The sequence below is a fragment of the Phoca vitulina genome, unplaced genomic scaffold (assembly GCF_004348235.1).
Source record: "Phoca vitulina isolate PV1807 unplaced genomic scaffold, GSC_HSeal_1.0 scaffold5, whole genome shotgun sequence".
Taxonomy (NCBI): domain Eukaryota; kingdom Metazoa; phylum Chordata; class Mammalia; order Carnivora; family Phocidae; genus Phoca; species Phoca vitulina.
The window spans coordinates 71,032,190-71,050,867 of record NW_022589708.1 but is presented as its reverse complement, the minus strand read 5'-3'; the positions used below and the strand labels follow the sequence as shown (position 1 = coordinate 71,050,867).

The 18,678-nt window shown below is 41.6% G+C and overlaps 1 protein-coding gene across 1 annotated transcript in view; it reads right to left on the bottom strand.

The window, feature by feature from the left end:
* Nucleotides 1-4,761, bottom strand: part of UBL3 (ubiquitin like 3) — a 63,321-nt gene extending 58,560 nt beyond the window's left edge. The window contains exon 1 of the mRNA XM_032403261.1: nt 3,701-4,761. Within this exon, the coding sequence (XP_032259152.1) occupies nt 3,701-3,727 (27 nt within the window). The 5' untranslated portion in view covers nt 3,728-4,761. The remainder of the gene's footprint in view (nt 1-3,700) is intronic.
* Between the last annotated feature and the right edge of the window lie 13,917 nt (nt 4,762-18,678).

The window sequence follows — 18,678 nt, the reverse complement described above, 5'->3', positions numbered from 1 at the left end:
CTTGAAATAAGAGCTCCAGAAAAATAAAGAAAAATTAAAAGAAGCTGTAAGTAAACAGAGCATTTGGGGCACTAGATCTTAATAAACTCTTTCTTCAGAGCTAAAAATTTTCTTTTGTCTGTACCTTTTTCTAGCATGACATCTTCCCCTGGTATACGTTACATCTGTCATTTTACTTTAACTTGGAAAAGTGGTAAAAGTTCACTTTGAAAGGAAATTCGTTTTAGTAATTTCCTGTCCACCAGAGGGCTCCCATATTTCTCCACAAATAAAAGAGATCTAACATTACAATAAAAATAATCATTAAGCACTGAAAAAACTCAAATTATCATTATCTACTTTAACCCCAGACTAAAAATTATTATATCTATTACAATTTCTACATTAATAGCTTAAAAAGATAAAATGTTTCAAATACCAAAATTGCTTTGCTATTTTTCTCACACTGTCAATTTCTTTCCTAGGTAGGGCTTTCAATTTTATAGATATCATAAAATATAATTTTAGTCCAAAACTCTAAATAGTAGCTCAAATGTTTTCTATAATACTCATATAAATAATTTATTTCTTGATAATTTTCCCAGTCCAGAAAACAAAATTACCACCTTATCTATCCAGCCTTAGGCCTTACGATTAACAGAAAGAGTAAACATTTTCTTTCAGAAAACCTACAGTCATTAACATAATTCATCCTACAATTATTAACAATGAATACTGCCCCATCATGAATTATGATTTGGGCTGGGGAAAAAAAAAAAAGGAAATGAATCATTTAAATACAATGTACTACAATGATATTCTGTTCAGATATTTTTAGGTTTTTTTTCACAAGTAAGTTATTACACTGGAATGTCAGTATATCTCTTAGTTCAAAATCACTTTTAGCAAAAGAAAACCAATATTTTATGTAAATACACTTATATATAGGACATATTTACAGAATGTTAATTGCTAAAGTACCAACTGTAAATTTTTTTAAAGAGTACAGCAAATCCATTCACTAGGGGTGCCACTCCCCCTCCAAACAGATCAACTTGCTAAATTCAGATTATAAAAAAGAGACTCCTTATGGTAAACACAGAAATTTACTGAATGTTTAGAAATAAATTTGAAATGTGAGTTATATTTACAAAACAAAAAAAGATGCTAAAAAATCGGTTTTAAAGTCAGTCACAATCATTGCCATATGAAGACTTTACCAAAAACATCAACTGATCTAGCAATTACTGTAGCTCAACAATGAATTATCTCTAATGAAAAAATGACAGAGGTTATAATTTCACTGCCCCACCTTATCTCCCAACTATGATTTTCCTATACAAGGACAAGCACCATTAACATGTAAACAAGGGTAACATTTGTTTCTACATAGCACAGACTAGCTGACACCACTAAGAAACTTAAACATTTTACTACACCTTGCAAAAATGTATGTATTCATATTCGGAGAGTACATATCCTAATCAATTAGGAGTTATGTTGCAAAAGAAATGTCAGCTTGTGGAAGGAGATGGGGGGTAGGGAAGCTAAGGTTGTTCAAGATTCAAAGTGGTGAAGCTGTTCTCACTTTAAGTCATGAATGTAAATGCAAACTGTCAATTATTGATATGAAGAGTTTAACAAATACAAAGCATTTAATCAACTTCTAACCATATTTATCATGTTAAGAATTGTAGGCACTTATCAAATAAAGGCACTTTTTAAGCAAAAATGCAATATAAGTAATAGCAAATGAAGGTTTAAGAGGTTGTGACATTGGGGAAAAAACCTCAAGACTACCAAGAAGTTGAGCAGTTAGAAAATGAGACATAAAAAATACTGAGAACAATCTAATCTGAGCTGTAGATTAGACATACTCTGAAACAGCATCATCAGGGCATTATATGTTTATTACATAATACTGCTTTGCCCTTGCATATCACCTTTAATCAAGGGATCTCAAAGCACCACCGAATCAAGGCCTTAAAATACAGTCTAAAACAGAAATAGTTATATTTTATAATTGCACCTCTTAATAAAACCTTGCCACTACTTCCCGTTTCCCCGATCCGAACATTAGCTGCCGAACCTTCTTTTGACTTGGAAATGGTATTCCCCAAATCATTTCAATTTGTAACTGGTGCTACGCACATTCCAGCTTTTCTTTAACACTGGGCCTAAAGAAAGTAGTGGCACTGTTTTAATGACACAAATCTATTTCATTACAATTTCTATGACAGAATAGAGTGAACATATCTTGCACCGTGCATGACGATAAAAAAGGGAGACTTTAGAGAACAAATCTTTGCTGGAAGCGATGAGCCCAAAAAAATACTCATCAGACAGGGGAAATAGCATTTTCCAACTCAGTCCAGACACCTTTCCAGGCAACTTCAAGAGCAGGGTAGAGGAAACCATGTCCAGCTTATCCTTAAACGGGCAGGAGACCATTCTCCCGTGTGCACACCAGGAGGGAAAGGAAAACTAAAGGGACAATGCAAGAGTTTTAAGACTCAGGAAGGAGAGTGTAAGCTGCTGTGTGGCCACACAACAGACTGAACATTGTGGTTCCTATACATTAAAATAGTACATCAAATGGCAAATCAAACATAAGCAAAATGGCTTTAAACCAAGGTCAAAATATGCCATTTGCAGCTATTTCGGTTTGTCTTTAAGTCTGTAAGTGAGGTTTGCTCCTACAGAAACATCTGACATTTTAAAATTTAATCAGCAAAGTTCAATTTTGTTTTTTCACTGGAATACACGAACACTCAAATCCTAATGTTATGTTAACTTCAATTCTTTCATAAACAAGATCTTTAATCTTCCTGTTAATTGCATTATGTTTGTCCCTAGGACTGCAAAGTGTAATTTCAACTCACACAAACCCACCACCTCCCGGCACTGTAAGCCTACAGGATTCCTGTTAGTCAACAGACTCATATTAACAAACATTAACCTTTAGAAACAGAAAGAAAAGCATCAATAAACAAGAGTACTTTTTGTTTCAAGTTCTCAACATTCAAAGATCAAGGCTCAATACTGTGTTTTATTAGCTTTTAAAAGTCCAATGATGTAGTACTACTAAATATCTGGTACAAAAAGTCCTGGAAATTCATAAGTAGTACCAATATACGGTCAGTCTAGATTTGTGAAAATTCCAAAACATCTTAATATTTCTGTTGCCATAGTTGTTCACCCAGACATTTCAAAAAGCTCACGGCAAATTCTAGTAGACTTTTTCTTGAAGACATACACGTCCCTTCTCTTGAAAATACCAAGTCTGTATCTACTGCATTAATGATCTCGTCAGTATCAAAGAACAAGATTCCGGTTTCCCCGTCTACCTCTGTATGTAGTAGGGACACCCGTCCTCAGCTCTGCCTACTGTCATTGACGTTTTCAGAAGCTTTAAGATACAAATGTTCAAAGGTTTCTGGCAAAGAGGGAGATATTTTCTCCACTTCGAGCTACACTGCCACATTTCCCCTACTTCTCCACTGTCTTTAATGATTTAGAAAACACAACCAAATGAGAAAAGCCATATTAAAAGCGGTACTTCCTAAGAGGGGGAACCAGAACCTCCAACTTCTCCAAATCTCCCAGCACCGTGGCTTTTCAACAGTCCCCTGCAAACCGTCACCCCACGCCTGCAACCTGATTAAATAAGATTGGAAACCACAATTAAATCAAAGAATGTCGTAACTTATCCTTCACTTACCATATCTGCCGGAACATTACTGGACATCTTGCCGTTTGATACACACCCAGATATTTACCGGGGAAAAAAAATACAACAAACAAAAAAGAGCAGAAGTTTTCAAGGTACAGCAATCAGCCTTAACGATCTTGACTGGTTCGTGATGTGCTTTCCAAAAAATAAGTTATTTCAGAGCCAAAGTGCCGAGCTGGCCGAGGTTCCGAGCGAAGAGAACAATCCCCAGGAGCTGGGTGGCCGGAGCCGGAGAGAACTCCCGGGATGGCAGCAGCAGCAGCCCCCGTCGTCGTCAGCGGCAGCGGCGGCAGCAGCAGCCTCAGGACCGGCCGCGCCAGGTAGACCGAGCCGAGTGACACACGGACATGGAGCGGGGTGGGAGGGGGTTAAATCGCCTTCCTCCTTTCCCAGCCCGGCAGTGATTCACACTTGCTCTCGAGTCAAGTCCTCATTAAGCAGGAGGAAAATGCCCCGGCGTGGATGTACATAGATAACTATGTGGCTACACATGGACGCGTGAGCAGTGAGTGGCGGCCGCGACGGGGCCGGCGCCGGCGGACGGCGCGGGGCAAACGGCTCAACTCGCGCTGCCGGGGCTGGCGGCCGGGCCGCGGAAACCCGCGCTCAAGGGCATTTAACTAGTTGGGAGCCGAAGCGAAAGGCCGGGGCGGGGGGCGCGGGGCGCTCGGGCCGGGCGGGAGACCCCACGGCCCCTCGGGGCTCAGGCCGCGGGCGCCTCCGGGCAGCGGCGGGTCTCGGGGCGCATCGTCTCCGACTTCTCGGCGCTCCTCTCCTGCCTCCGCCTCCCCGCGTCGCCACCTTCCCCTCCCCTTCGACGCCGACTCTGGCTGGTCCCCGGAAGAGGCCGGGTCCTCCCTCTCCTCAGCCAGGGAATGGTTTCCTCTCGGAGCTTTGTCTCTCCTCCTCCTCCACTTTTCAGTCCCAAACGCCGCAGCCGACTCCTGTCATCGCCTCTCAAGCCAACATGGCGGCGGCGGCGGCTGCTTCCTGAGCGCAAGTCGGGGACACGGGGAGAACACTGCCCCTCCTCACAGCCGCCGCCACCGCCCCCGCCTCTCCGCCTCCCCTCCCCCCTCCGCGGACACCCGGTGCGTCACTACGAGACCACCCTCGAGCATCATGGGAAGTGTAGTCTACGCCGTGGGGGGGGGGCGGCCTAACGCGTCCTCGCTGGACTCCCTAGCCACGCCCCTCTTAGCAACAGTTGCTAGGAAAGAACTGCTCGCTTTAGCCAAGCTGCCGCCCAGGAGTTAGGTGATACCCGCTACCAGGAGTGCTGTGAGCGTGCGAATTATTTGGAGAAAATAATTCTGGACAGAGAAATTCCCTCATGCACAATACACATACAAACTGAAAATACGGTTTACCTCCAAGCAGAGTCATTCATTTCAATGACAGCACGCTCTCCACATCCTGCAATCTCAAAGCACTTTATATAGTGATTTCATCTAGGTCTTTTCAACATTACATTTGGAAGATCAGAAGCAATCATTGATTTCCAATAAGGTTGTAGAAGTTCAACAGAAACAAGGATCTCATTAAGCAGGGAGAATGTTTGAACATGTGTTTCTTGAAGACCTAGGGCCATAAAGCTACAATCTAGTTAATTGAAATTACCAAAAACTGTATTAGGTACAATAGTATATCATGCCAAATCTATATCAGGAAATAGCTGCTACAAACTACATTGGGATTCACCAGTTTACCAGGCTAGCCCCTAAATTCTATTTAACTCAAAATGTAATAAAATACCTACACACCCACAGTGATTAGCAAATAGCACAAAATCATACTATGGGTGAGACTAGACTTAGATGAAGAATATGTCTATTCCAAATTTAGGAGCAAAATTCAGAAACCACCAATGTCTATCTGAATCCATATTCAGATCTCTCAGGGCTTTGGCAGAATATTTTAGCTAGGGCAGTCTCAATAAGACACCTGTATGAGAATGCCAACGGATTTAGAGTCTAAAGACCAACCTACAGCTTTGTGACCTCATCTGTAAAACAGTCTTGCCTACCTTCCAGGGGTAAGGTAGGAGCAGTTGCAAGGATGAGTTAATGCATGGGAAATAAATCACTTTGTAAATAATAATGCATCACCTGATAGGAAATGTTACTACTCATTCATTCAGCAAACACATGATCCAGGCACTCTGCTAGGCACCAGGAGCTTAAAAATGAATAATCCAGACACTGTCCTCAGGGAACTCATTGTCTAGAAACCTATGTCATTCCCCGGAGCAGTCTCTCCAGTCAGGTTTATCTCATTAGGATGGAAACTCACAGGACGTTTAGAGTATTTGCCTCTTGAGTAGCCTGGATGAAGACATTCCAAGCACTCCTAGTGATCTACATCAGCCTGTAGTGAGTTAGGGTGATAACCAGGAAGGAGGAGGATAGCTCAAATTTACAGAGAAACAAGAGGACAGAAGAAAAGAGAGAGAGAGAGAGAGAGAGAGAGAAAGGCCCATATCTCACAATTAGGCTCAGGACTTGGTCTAGAAATTTCCAAATCTACAACAACATGATTTTCCATGGCCTCTGGTACTTGGGTGCTCATTCTCCATCGTTAGCATCCATAGAGCCCTCCCCACCAGCCCTCCTGGAAATAAGGGCAGTTGAAAATGCTTGAATTGACCAATGAGTTCAGAAGGAATATTGGAACACATTTGGAAGGCTTTCACTGACAAAGTTAGTTATCTACCACTCCCCTAACCCCAACTTTTATCCAATGACTGCCCTGGCCAAGCCTGTGCTGGGTCTACATGCTACTGGAAGCAGAAGAGGACAGGACTTAGAGAAACTCCAGCTCCCACTTCCTCTGCAACTCTCCCAACAGCCAGACAGCAAGGGGTGTCGTGACCGCCACGGCCAGCCCAGGACCTTGGCATTGCTGACACATGACATTGCTATTTGTTGCCAGTTACCCCTGCCACCACTACAAAAGGCACATCCTTCAAAAGTAAAATCACTGCACCTACCTGTGTTTCCAATCATTCTTCTAAGAGAGGCTGACACATGATTCTCATTATAAAACTCGTTATAACTCTTCCCTAACAGAATTAAAGCCTTAGGGAGCATTATTGAACACAGTTTCGAGTTTTTCCACTATACTGTTTTTACTCTCTGCTTTCTAACTTGGGCAGATGCAAAGGGAGGCTGAGGAAAGAGCCCAGTTGTCCTCAGCGGGGAACAGTAATATCTCCTGATACTATTCATCTACCGTAAGCACCAATTTGAAGAAAGGGAGGGACAGCATTTTGGTAGCAGGACAAAGAACTTCCCAGGAAACCAAAAGACCTGGCTCTGTCATGAATTGTCATGTGACCTTTGCCAAGACACTTTGCCTATCTAACCCTCAACTTTTTCATCTGAGGAGGTAGGACTAAATCTCTCAGGTTCTAAGAGTCTTCTAAGAGTCTATGAGTGTTGAGTGACACCTATGGCGTGTTAAAAATATCTTCCCCAAGTGATTGCTCATGGGTATGTGGAAGGTTTTGGGGGGAGGAGGGGCAGGTGATGAAAATGTTTTAAAATTAGATTATTACGATGGTTGCACAACTCTGTGTGTATACTGAAAACCATTAAATTGTACACTTTAAATTGGTGAGTTTATTTTTTTTATTTTATAATTATGGTAAAAGACACATAATATTGACCATCTTAACCTTTTTTAGGTACACAATTAAGTGGCACTCTATACATTTCCTCTGTGGTACGGCCATCACCACTATCCATGCACAGAACTCTTCATCTTGCAAAATTGAAGCTCCATCCCCACTGAGCAACTCCCCACTTCCTCCTCCCTCCAGCCACTCTACTTCTTGTCTCTATTAATTTGGCTCCTCTTGGTACCTCATATAAGCAGAATCATACAGTAATTGACCTTTCATGAATGGTTTATTTCGTTTAACATAACGTCTTCAAGGTTCATCCATGTTATAGCATGTGTCAGAATTTCCTTCCTTTTCAAAACTGAATAAATATTCCATTGTATGTATTACCACATTTTGTTTTTCCATCCATCCATTGATGGACATGTGAGTCTCTTCCGCCTCTCCGCTATTTGCAAAATGGGTGAATTTTATGATATGTAAATTGTATCTCAATGAAGCCGTTAAAACTATATCTCCCCCATCTGCCATGTAAGGGGTCTGAAATGATTTCTATCTAAGGATCATTCCTTAAGGGCCTTCTCAAGGAAACTCATGAATTTTAACTAGACAGAAGTATTACTTTCTGTGAGACCAGTAACCTTTAATCAAGTATTACTTGGGTTGATTATCTCATTATTCCATCCAGTCTCAGTTATTAAAGATCTGGGACTAGGAAAATGCCACAAGAGGCAGAGAAAGGTCTGCAACAATGCCTGGGGGAAAGGGGTTGGGGGCAAGGGGGTACAGATCCAACAGCATTGCCGAAAGTGGAAGCAAGAGCATTGAAGACAACCTTTGCGACCTCTGTCCAACTTTGCCCAAGGCTGGCCTGGTCCTCTTTAGTTCCAGTGGAAGAATCATTTCAAAGGTTAATTTTGTAAGATTAGACATTTCTTTCTCTTGAGAAAATCTACAGGAAGCCCCCTAATACCCAAATAAAGACCCCCAACATAGAAGGGGTCTCAAGAAATGTTAATTCCCTGCCACAACTGGTCAAGGTCTTTTCTCCCAAAGTAGAGATAATTTGCTTACTGATTTAGTAATGGGCTTTCCCCCCTTTAGTCTTTACTCTTTCCGGAGCAGAATGAATATATGTGTTCCTCTGGTTTGAGAATTGTGATCTGAAGGAGTTTGGGATCTGAAGAACAGAATTAAATTGTGTAAATCAAGGAAATAGATGGGACACTCTGGCTGACTTAATTTTACTCCCAGGAGCGCCCCTCCCAACACACACACACTGCAGATATGGCCTGCCCTTTTAACACTACACTTCCCTAACCAGAGATTCTTAATATGGTCCTCTTAAGAGTCACAAGGAGCCATTTAAAAAGACAGATGCCTGAGCCCTACCCCAGCACAACTAAGACAGACTTTCCAGGGCTGGACCTGGACCTGGTATTTTTCAAAGCTCCCCCACGTAATTCTCATGTACAACCACGGTAGAGACACTATGTAAGCTAAATACCTTCAAGTCCAGCTTCCCTCCTTTTCCCCCATCAAGTTTCCTTTATAGGACTGATAACCTGAAGATATGGTGATTTGTCCAGGTGGCCTTTGGCCACAGCCATAGTGGTTTAAGGAATAATCTTTCACACTTCTCTCTCCCACCCCCCACGCCCACCCCATTGTACTCATTTAGCAACCAGAGCATTGACCTCACCTCTGATATAGCCCAAGTCACTCTCTCCCAAGACATTTCTCTCCTTTGCTCAGAGTCCAGTAAGAGATAGAGAAAAAAGTCTAATGGTGCCTTTTGTCTGTATGTTTTGGGTTACTGTCCTGTTGTGTGTCCACTTGGATCCACATAATTTAAAAACTCTTAAGGGCTCTTGGAGCTTGTCCAACCCCCAGCTTTTCATTTCACAGATCAGGAAGGCACTAGTTTCATGGGAGACCAGAACCAACTCCTTAAACAGTGCTTATTCGACTACTCCCTGTCCTGCCAACAAAGTTCCACAAAAACAAATTCTTTCAGTCCAGGATGTATTTTCTCTCTGCCTTTTTTTTTTTTTTAAAGATTCCATATATGTGAGATCATACAGTATTTGTCTTCCTCTTGACACTTTCTTTTATTCCATTGTAGGTATTTTAGAACTAAATGCTTTGCAAATATATTCCCCAGTTTGTAGGTTGCCTTCTCATTTTCTTAACAATATCTTTTGATAAGCATAATTGTTTCAGTTTGATGAAGTCTTAGTTACCAGTATTTTTCTTCAATGATATTCTGTCTCCCTGCTTACCTCTAGGTCATGAAATTATCTTGTTTTCTACTTTGTTTCGGCTCTTATATTTATATTATTATATATATTTATAGTTGTTCCAGCACCATTTGGTGAATTGACTTTTCTTTTTCCATTGAATTTATGTGGCATCTTTTCTTAAAATCAGCAGACTCTATGAGAATAGGTCCATTCCTGGACTCGGCTGCATTGGTCTATCCATTGATCTCTTTGTCTATCCAAGTCTTGAAGTCAGGCAGTGTATGTCCTCTAGATCTGTTCTTCTCGTCTAAGATTGTTTTGGCATTTTAGATGCCTAGCATTTCCATATAAATTTCAGAGTAGACTTATCAATTTCTATTTTTAAAAAGCAGCCTGCTGGTGTTGAGGTTCCATGGGTTCTATAAGTCAATTTGGGAAGAAGTTACATCTTAACGTTATTGAGTTTCTGCTCCGTGAATGTGATATTCCTCTCCATTTGTTTAGGTCTTCTTTAATTCCTCTCAGTCATGTTTGATAGTTCTCAACATAGACACTCTACATGTCTTTTATGAAAGTTATTCTTGAGAATTTTATTTATTATAGACACTATTGGAAATGAATTAAAAATTTTCCCAATTATTTGCTGCCCATATGTAGAAATACAATTAGTGTTTTATATGTTGACCTTGTATTCTGAGACCTTGCTAAACTTACGTTTTAGTTCTAGTCATGTTTGTTTATTTGTTTTAATTCCTTATGACTTTCTACATAAACCGTCAGGTTGTCTACTATTTCTAAAATAAAGAGTAATATTAATATTATAGAAATACAGGAAATTAGAAAAACTATTTTCACATTTTTTTAAAAAGATTTTATTTATTTGACAGAGAGAGACACAGCAAGAGAGAGAACACAAGCATGGGGAGTGGGAGAGGGAGAAGCAGGCTTCCTGCCGAGCAAGGAGCCCAACGCGGGGCTTGATCCCAGGACCCTGGGACCATGACCTGAACCAAAGGCAGATGCTCAATGACTGAGCCACCCAGACCCCCCACTATTTTCACTTTTTATGTATTTCCTTCCAGGTTTTTTTTTGTGTATGTGACTTCATATATTTATGTAAACATAAATTTTTCTTGTAAATATTAAATGAAAATTCATTTCTTAAACATAAAAAAAATGTGCATGTTTACAAATGGCTACCTAACCTTCCTATTCCTCACTTTTAAATACTCCATGGTATTCTGTTGCATCAGTGTGCTACAGTTTAGGAAATCATTTTCTTTCTGGAGGACTTAAAGATTTCCTCCCAATTGTTTGGTTTCTGTGCATATAAATCTTTCCACATTTTGAATTACTTGTTCAGGCGAGAGTCCAGAAACTGTTATCACTGAGTCAAAGTCTGTGAGCGTTCCTCTGGTTCTTGAACTACAGAGCCAAGTTCTTTTCCTGCTTAGAAAGCTACCTATGAATGAGAATACTGACCATGTTAGCACCTCCAGCCCTTACGTGTATCTATAGCTGTATCTACGTGTTTCTGATACATACATATTCCCTTGACACAGCCGCAGTGCACAATGGTAGCAGGGAGAGTTGTGAGCCCCTCTTGGATAATCTCATCAGTTCCTTCCCACTCCAAGGAAAGATACACTCCAAGTAAAAAAGATACGCTCCAAATAAAGCAAAAATACACTATAAATTGCATAGCAAACACAGTTTCACACACACACACCCACACCCACTCCAACCAGATAGAAAACCCATCATATTTAGACATTGGGGAGCTGGCCCTGCCTATGTATGCTAGTTTATTAAGCTAAAATACACACGCACACACACACACACACACACACACAAACAACAATTAAAAAAACCCCAAAAAACCCTGTGCTTTGTGGTTGTTCATTTTGCATTTTGAGGATTTCGATCTTTTTTTTTGTGCCTAAGAAATAAACATTTTTGAGGGACTGACCTTAAGAAAGCAGAAACAGTGCAGCAAATGCAGTGATGTCTGCGGTGGGTGTGGGACTAAGCCCGGAAGGCCTGCCTCACAGTCCACACACCCGCCCCCGGTGTGGGATGCGATGGGTACCCTCTCCATCCCGCAGGACCTGGGAGAGAGATGCGGGATGCAGCACAAGGACAGCGGCAGGACTTCCGGTTCACCTGTTAGTTCCCCAGAAGACCACTCATTTGGGAGCTTGCTTCTGGACTGTAGACTCACTGTCTCAACCCTGAGGGGTCATTTTAGAACAAATACCAATTGATAAAATTCTGAAGTTATGTTCTTATTTACAAAAATGTACTGACATAACACAGCCTCTGGGCCACCGCAGCAGGGATGGAGGAGGTGGCATCAAGTTTTGCTACAGATCGGCAGCTTTGTTATTTATCTCATAGGCTCCATCCACCTTTCCATCTGTGTGTGCCATGGGTCTCTATCTACTCCAGCTACCAACTTCTGAAGGGCCAGAGCTGGGTTGTACTCATCTTTGTATCCCCCAGAGCCTAACAGTGAGTTATAGCACCCCAAAAAACTTGTCCGTGCTTACACTGAAGAGATGAATTTTTAGAATTCTTTTCCTACTCTGTGATTTCTGTTAAATGAGGGATGACCTTATCATATTATCTTCAGACCTGGAAGTGTGTCTCATTCACACAGAAATGATACTCAAGGCTTAGCTCAGTTGCTGTCCATGACTAAGAGTATATGCCAACAGAAAAGAAGACAATTTCTGTGTGAAGGCTGGAGTTCACTTCTGACAAAAAACAAAAGTTGTATTTTCTAACAGTAACATGTTTCCAGCTCTTTCTTGCTTGCTTGCTTGCTAACATACAACAATATGAATTGGGCAGTCTAAGAATTCATAAGCCACCAGAAAAGTAGTGCTTGTGTTTTGCCTCCTACTGATGTCCCACAGTGCCTTCCTTCCTGACCTGAGCCTACTTTTGCTCACATGATTGAGGCATCCAGTGCTAAAGCTGAAAGGGACCTAGAGATGATATCATCTCCATCTTTTTTAACAAATGAAGAAATAGAACCCTCTTGAGAAGCAGCCACATTTTCTCTATAATTTTCAAATATGCATAAGAATGAGTTTCCTCCAAGATGTTCCAAGAAACAAAGAGATGAAATGGTTCCTAGTGACATTATGTAATTGTTGAATTATTTTATAATTTTGAGTTAGGTTATGACAAACACACCAAATAAGTATAAGATGTATTATTGAATTGGTATCAAAAAGCACAACATTATTCTTTGTTTTCATTGTCATACAAATCAGCCCACCATCATAGGGTTATTCAACGAAAAAAATTTTTTTTAATGACAAAAGTAGTAAAACTCTATCCAGTTAAAAAAAATCCTAGGGTGCCTGGGTGGCTCAGTCCATTAAGCATCTGCCTTTGACTAGGGTCATGATCCCAGGGTCCTGGGATGGAATCCAGTATTGGAGTCCCTGTTCAGTGAGGAGTTGGCTTCTCCCTCTCTCTCTCTCCCTCTCGTGCTCTCTCTCAAATAAATAAATAACATGTTAAAAGAAAAAAAAACTAAAATCTTAAATCAACATTATATTCCCATCAGTGTAGGCAAGAGAACTCTCCTTACCACTAATCTTGTGGCATGAACTGTAAATTCAATTTCTTTTTTACCCCGGTAACCTCTACCGTTAGTTATTTTTGACACTAGTTTTTTTGAGTGATTGATCCATAATTATCCCACACTGTTCAAATTGTTTTCCTATTCACCAAGGGAGACAGTGACACTGTCTATTAACAAATATGTTGCATATTATATTAATATTTAAGAGAGCAGAATAACGAATCAAAGACATTTCTCCAAAACCTCATGTTTGCTCTCGAACGCTTCCAGCGCGCGTCACATTGACAGGGAGCTCACCACAGTTGGAGAACGACTGGAGCCAGAGAGTGGCCTCTGTCATCGCTGATTCAGTTTTTAAGTCAGGCCTTATTGGGCAACTGCCCATATGGCTGGATTTCACGACCGTGTTTCCTAAATGGGAATAATCCAGTTAGCGTACGCTTCTTCCAGCATGCCGATCAGACTTGGCAGAGTAGCCAGGGCCTGACCGTCTCAAAGGGCTAGCAACCATCAAGGAACGGATTCCCTCTTTAACAGGGGATCTAGTCCCACGTGCCAGCAGGCTTCATGTCAGATTACTGTTTCACCTCTTTTGGGGGGAGTCAGTGGTCATTTGTATCATAATGCCAACCTTTGGTTAATGCCACAGAGAAAGGAGAAGACCTGAAATGAACTTAAATCAACAGATTATAATGAGAGAGAGCAGGGGGAAGGTAACATATTATGAGTGTGAGCCCTGAATTTAAATATTGGTTCTGCCATTGACTAGGTGAGTGAACTTGGGTGAGTTACTGGATTTTCTCATCAATTAAAAAATGGGGGAATCATAAAAAGTAGGAAAGTACATACATTTATAATATTACATGAAAATATAGATTTAAAATAGAACTCTTCCTAGCACACAATAAGCTCTCAATAATAAGCTGCTGTTGTAATGACAATGAAATAGGATAGACGCTTTTAAGCATTCATGGTGTAGATTTGTCTCACGGTATTATGCTGCTGTGCTAACATTTTCATGGGCCATAGTAGCACGACTAAATCGCCTTCTCTTAGGGCACGTGTTTTCAGCTAGTGGTTCATGCTCAGCTCGGATATATCCACACTGTCTGCCTTTTGTTATGGAGACCATTGGAAATACCTATGGGAAAAGATTGGCCTCACAGTGAACAGGCTGAAAAGCAAATTGAACATGAATGTGAACACTAAACTGTGACCCCTTGGCCGCTCACTTCACAGAGAAAAAAGGCAAGCAAGAAATCTCACAAATTTATATCCAGCCCCTGACCCATTAGCATCCACACTTACTCTTACCTCATCGCTCTCCTGCTGCTGGGGGAGGGCGGGGGGCCCCTATGGCCCTCCTTCCTATGGCCTCCTACTTGCCCAGAGCCACTCCCTCTGTCTCCAGAACCTCGTTCCAACAAACAACCCTTCTCTCTTCTGCTTCTCCCTCTCAAGGTTCTGCTACCTAGGATGACCATATAATAATATGTTGTCCTAACCAGGAAAAGCTAGAGGAAAGGGGGCATGGTTGACAATTTTACGGGGAGGCTGGGACTATCCCAGGCAACTCTTCTTTACCATGGTAATATGCTTACATCTCTCCCATCTTAAAAAACAAAAAAGAGGCTCAGTACTCTTTCTAACTCCTACCCTCTCTTGTTTCTCCCTTAACATCAGCTTCTCTAAAGTATACAGGAGTATGTCTCGTGTACTCCGTCTAACCCTCACTCAGGGCTGCTGCAAGGGGCTGTCACAACCCCAGAGGAGTGACGCTTCTTGTAATGGAGGTGACACACATTTTTCAAGACCACATATGGCAACCCTATCCACATCAGTGTGGCATTTGTCCTTTTTGCTTTCCTTCCCACTTCCCCCAGACTCTGGAGCTAAGATATTGAACTGCCAAATACCTTGGACACATTTCAGGCCTGGTCATCCTTGACCAGTTCTCTGAGTCCTTAACATAACTGGCCGCTCCCTCGCTCTTGGATGGGTCTGGCGCCAGACCTGGCGGGACTGGATTCCAACTCTACCCCTCATAGAATTGTGAACAAGTTTACTTTATCTGAGCCAAATGTGAGCATTTCAACTGTAAAATACGGTTAATAATGGTATCTTCTTCAGAGGGTTGTTCTCAGGGCCAAACAAAATCATTTGTGAAGCACTTAGCACAATGTCTGAGAGATAAAAAGTCACTCTAGAAACGTTCACTATCATTATCTTTTAAAAATTGACACGCAGTTTGCAACAAGACCACCCTTCCCGGGTTTTCCAACTACTACTTTGCTCCTTCTCCATCTTCTTGCCCAATTTCTCTGCCATATCTGATCCTTAAATATTGATTTTGGTCTTTGTTTCCTTACCTGGGTGGTGTACTTCTCACCTCAGAGTATGATTGCAAAAATTCAATAGGACAATATATGCAGAAGAATTTTATAAACTTTAAATCCCTCTACAAATATGAGGTGTTCCTATCAAAGTTTAATATCTCACCTGCTTCTTTTTATGGTGCTTTTCTCTCCTGACTGCTTATTAAAATTCCCTGGGTCAGGGGAGCTTAAGAAAATACCACTGGTTCTTCTTACCCTGCTCTTCCCTCCCCCTTCTGCACACCCTCACTCCAGTGGTTTCAAAGACTTCCCTGAACCCTGAATTGAATGGCATCCAATTTTGTTTCTCAAGTATAGACTGCTCTCCTGGGCTCCAATCCATGCATCCCAACTGCCTGCTAGACCTGGCTACTAGGATAGCCCACAGAAACTCACAAGTTAACATGTTACAAACCAAAAAGCATCACATGCTTCTCCACCAAACCTCCTCCTCCTCCTGAGTTGCACCTCCTTCCCATAGTCCATCCTTGACTTTTTCTATCATTCACCTCCAATATCCAACTCCTACTGATTCTGTCCTCTAAGTATTTCTCGAATCTGTCACCCCCGTCTCCATGCCCATTCCCATAACCTTGGTCCATTTCTTCACAAGTTCTTCCTGGGACCAATTGCCCCCCAGATTGCCTTCCTGCATCCAGGCTCACACCCTCTAATAAAGTCTGAATGTCAGAGGTTGAAAACACCAATGCAGGATAAAGTTTTCATTGATCTGTGGGAAACTGTTGAAAATAATGCAGTAAGTTTTTCCATAAAGTAATATATTCCAGTTTAAACATTTGCCCTTTGTTTGTAGAGAATGTTCTACTAACTTTTCTTTGGCGTTAAAACAATTTCTTTTGAAATGGTCAAAAGTAGGTCATCATCGTTACATATTTTTTTTATAAATTAACTTTCTTATTTGGTCTCCAAATACTCTTAAAATGTTTTGTCAAATAGTATACTTAAAATGTGCAATTTGTTGTGCACCAACTATACTTCAATAAAGTTTTAAAGAAACAAACGAACTGTTTTTCAGGTCATGAGATCTGAAAGCTTATCACATCTAGTCTGCACTGATTCCAGAGGGCTCTTTCTAAAATGTACAAACAATTTTGTTGTCCCCAGTAATCATCATCCAAGCGTAAAGTGATTGCACACTTTTACATGCCTATCACAAGGCAAAGTAACTTTGCATGCATTAACCTTCAAAGCAGGTGTGTGAGGTGGGTTCTAGTCTTATTCCGAGTTAGAGATGGCACAGACAGTAAGTAGGTCACATGGCCTGTAAGCAGTGCAACTGGGGCTTGGACCCAGGTCTGACTCACTCAGGAGCCTCTGATTAGTCTTTGCCGCTATATTTTTTGCTTCCTTGCTTAAAAATGTTTCAATCACATCCCAAATCCCCTCGCTTGTCTCTCTCCGTGTCTGGCCTCTGCTTTCTTGATTTTCCTCACTCTCCCCCCATTAATTTTTTACTTGTCTTCACCCTTCAATGCCTGTTACGGTTGCACAAAAAACTTGTAAATCTGGGGCGCCTGGGTGGCTCAGTAGGTTAAGCGTCTGCCTTCGGCTTGGGTCATGGTCCCGGGGTCCTGGGATAGAGCCCCACATCAGGCTCCTGGCTCAGCCTGGAGCCCGCTTCTCCTTCTCCCTCTGCCTCTCCCCCGCTCATGCTCTCTCTCTCTCTCTGTGTCTCTGTGTCTGAAATGAATAAATAAAAATCTTTAAAAAAAAAAAACACCAAAAACTTGTAAATCTGAGAATCTGTAAAGTTCTTTCAGGGGTCCTCACCCTTGTGTGAGCTCTTCCTTTGGTATATCTTTCCCCTGTCGTCACCCAGCTAACTCCTGCTCATCCTCTGAAACTCAGTGTCTCACCAGAATTAGTCCATGCACTTCCCAAACCTCAATCATAGTTTCGGCCTCAGAAGGAGCAAAGGGAAGACACTGGGGACCACCTTGTCCGAATGGCATCGCTTGAATGATACTGCCTTAGTAGGTATGCACTCTGCTTTTGCCCTCATTTTCCTACTAGTGTCAGGCCCCTGGTGAGTACGTGGACAGGACAGAAAAGGCCCAGCTCTTATGTGGCTTGTATTTTAGTTGGGGAGATAGCCAATATACCCAAAAAGTAAAACACACGAGTATACAAGATAATTTTAAGTGGTCATAAATGCTCAAAGAAAATAAAAACAAAATGAAATAATGCAATGAAGAGTGACAGGTGCAGGGGGCTGGGGGCAGTTCTAGGTTGGATGGTCAGAGGCCTTAGAAAAGATGACATTCTCAGAAAAGATCTGACAACTAAATGAAAAGAAGGGACCACCGGCCAAGTGAAGATCTGGGGGGCAGAAGGTAGCAGGTATTCCTCACTTAAAGGAAATATTAGAAACGTCTAAATTCCTAACTTCACCTGATATGCTGTCACAATCTGGCACATAGTAGTTGGTCAATAAACTCTATGAGTTGGATTGTGAAGCCAAAGAAACTAGGAAGTCTAGGTAACCGGGGTCTGCATCTCTTAGGACTCTTCTAGCATCCCCCTGTTGGGAAAATATTGCTTTACAAGATTCACTGGATTGTCTTGGGTAGGCAAAGAAAAAGGGGTCAATGGGGCATTAGATGTTTCGGACTTGCAAGCTAAGCTGCCTCTGGCTCTAGGGTATGGCCAGTTCTGACTGTTCCAAAATTCTATGGGGATTTGGAGATGAATTCTCTATTTTGCCTTTGTGGGTAGGTTTTTCATGAAATGTTTCTCTGTATGTTTCCCACTGTTGTTTTTTCCTTTGTCACATTTCCATCCCTGATCTTATCCCCAAGTGACATTAAAGTAGGAATAGAAGTCCTTCAGTGAGGGTGCCTGGGTGGCTCAGATGGTTAAGCGTCTGCCTTCGGCTCAGGTCATGATCTCAGGGTCCTGGGATCGAGTCCCGCATTGGGCTCCCTGCTCCTTGGGAGCCTGCTTTTCCCTCTGCCTCTCTCTCTCTCTCTCTCTGTCTCTCATGAATAAATAAATAAAATCTTTAAAAAAAAAAAAAAGAAGAAGTACTTCGGTGAGATCAGGATCGCATGGAAGAGAAACACAGTAATTTTGTCCATTTGTTAGAGCCCCAGAAGAGCATTTCATAA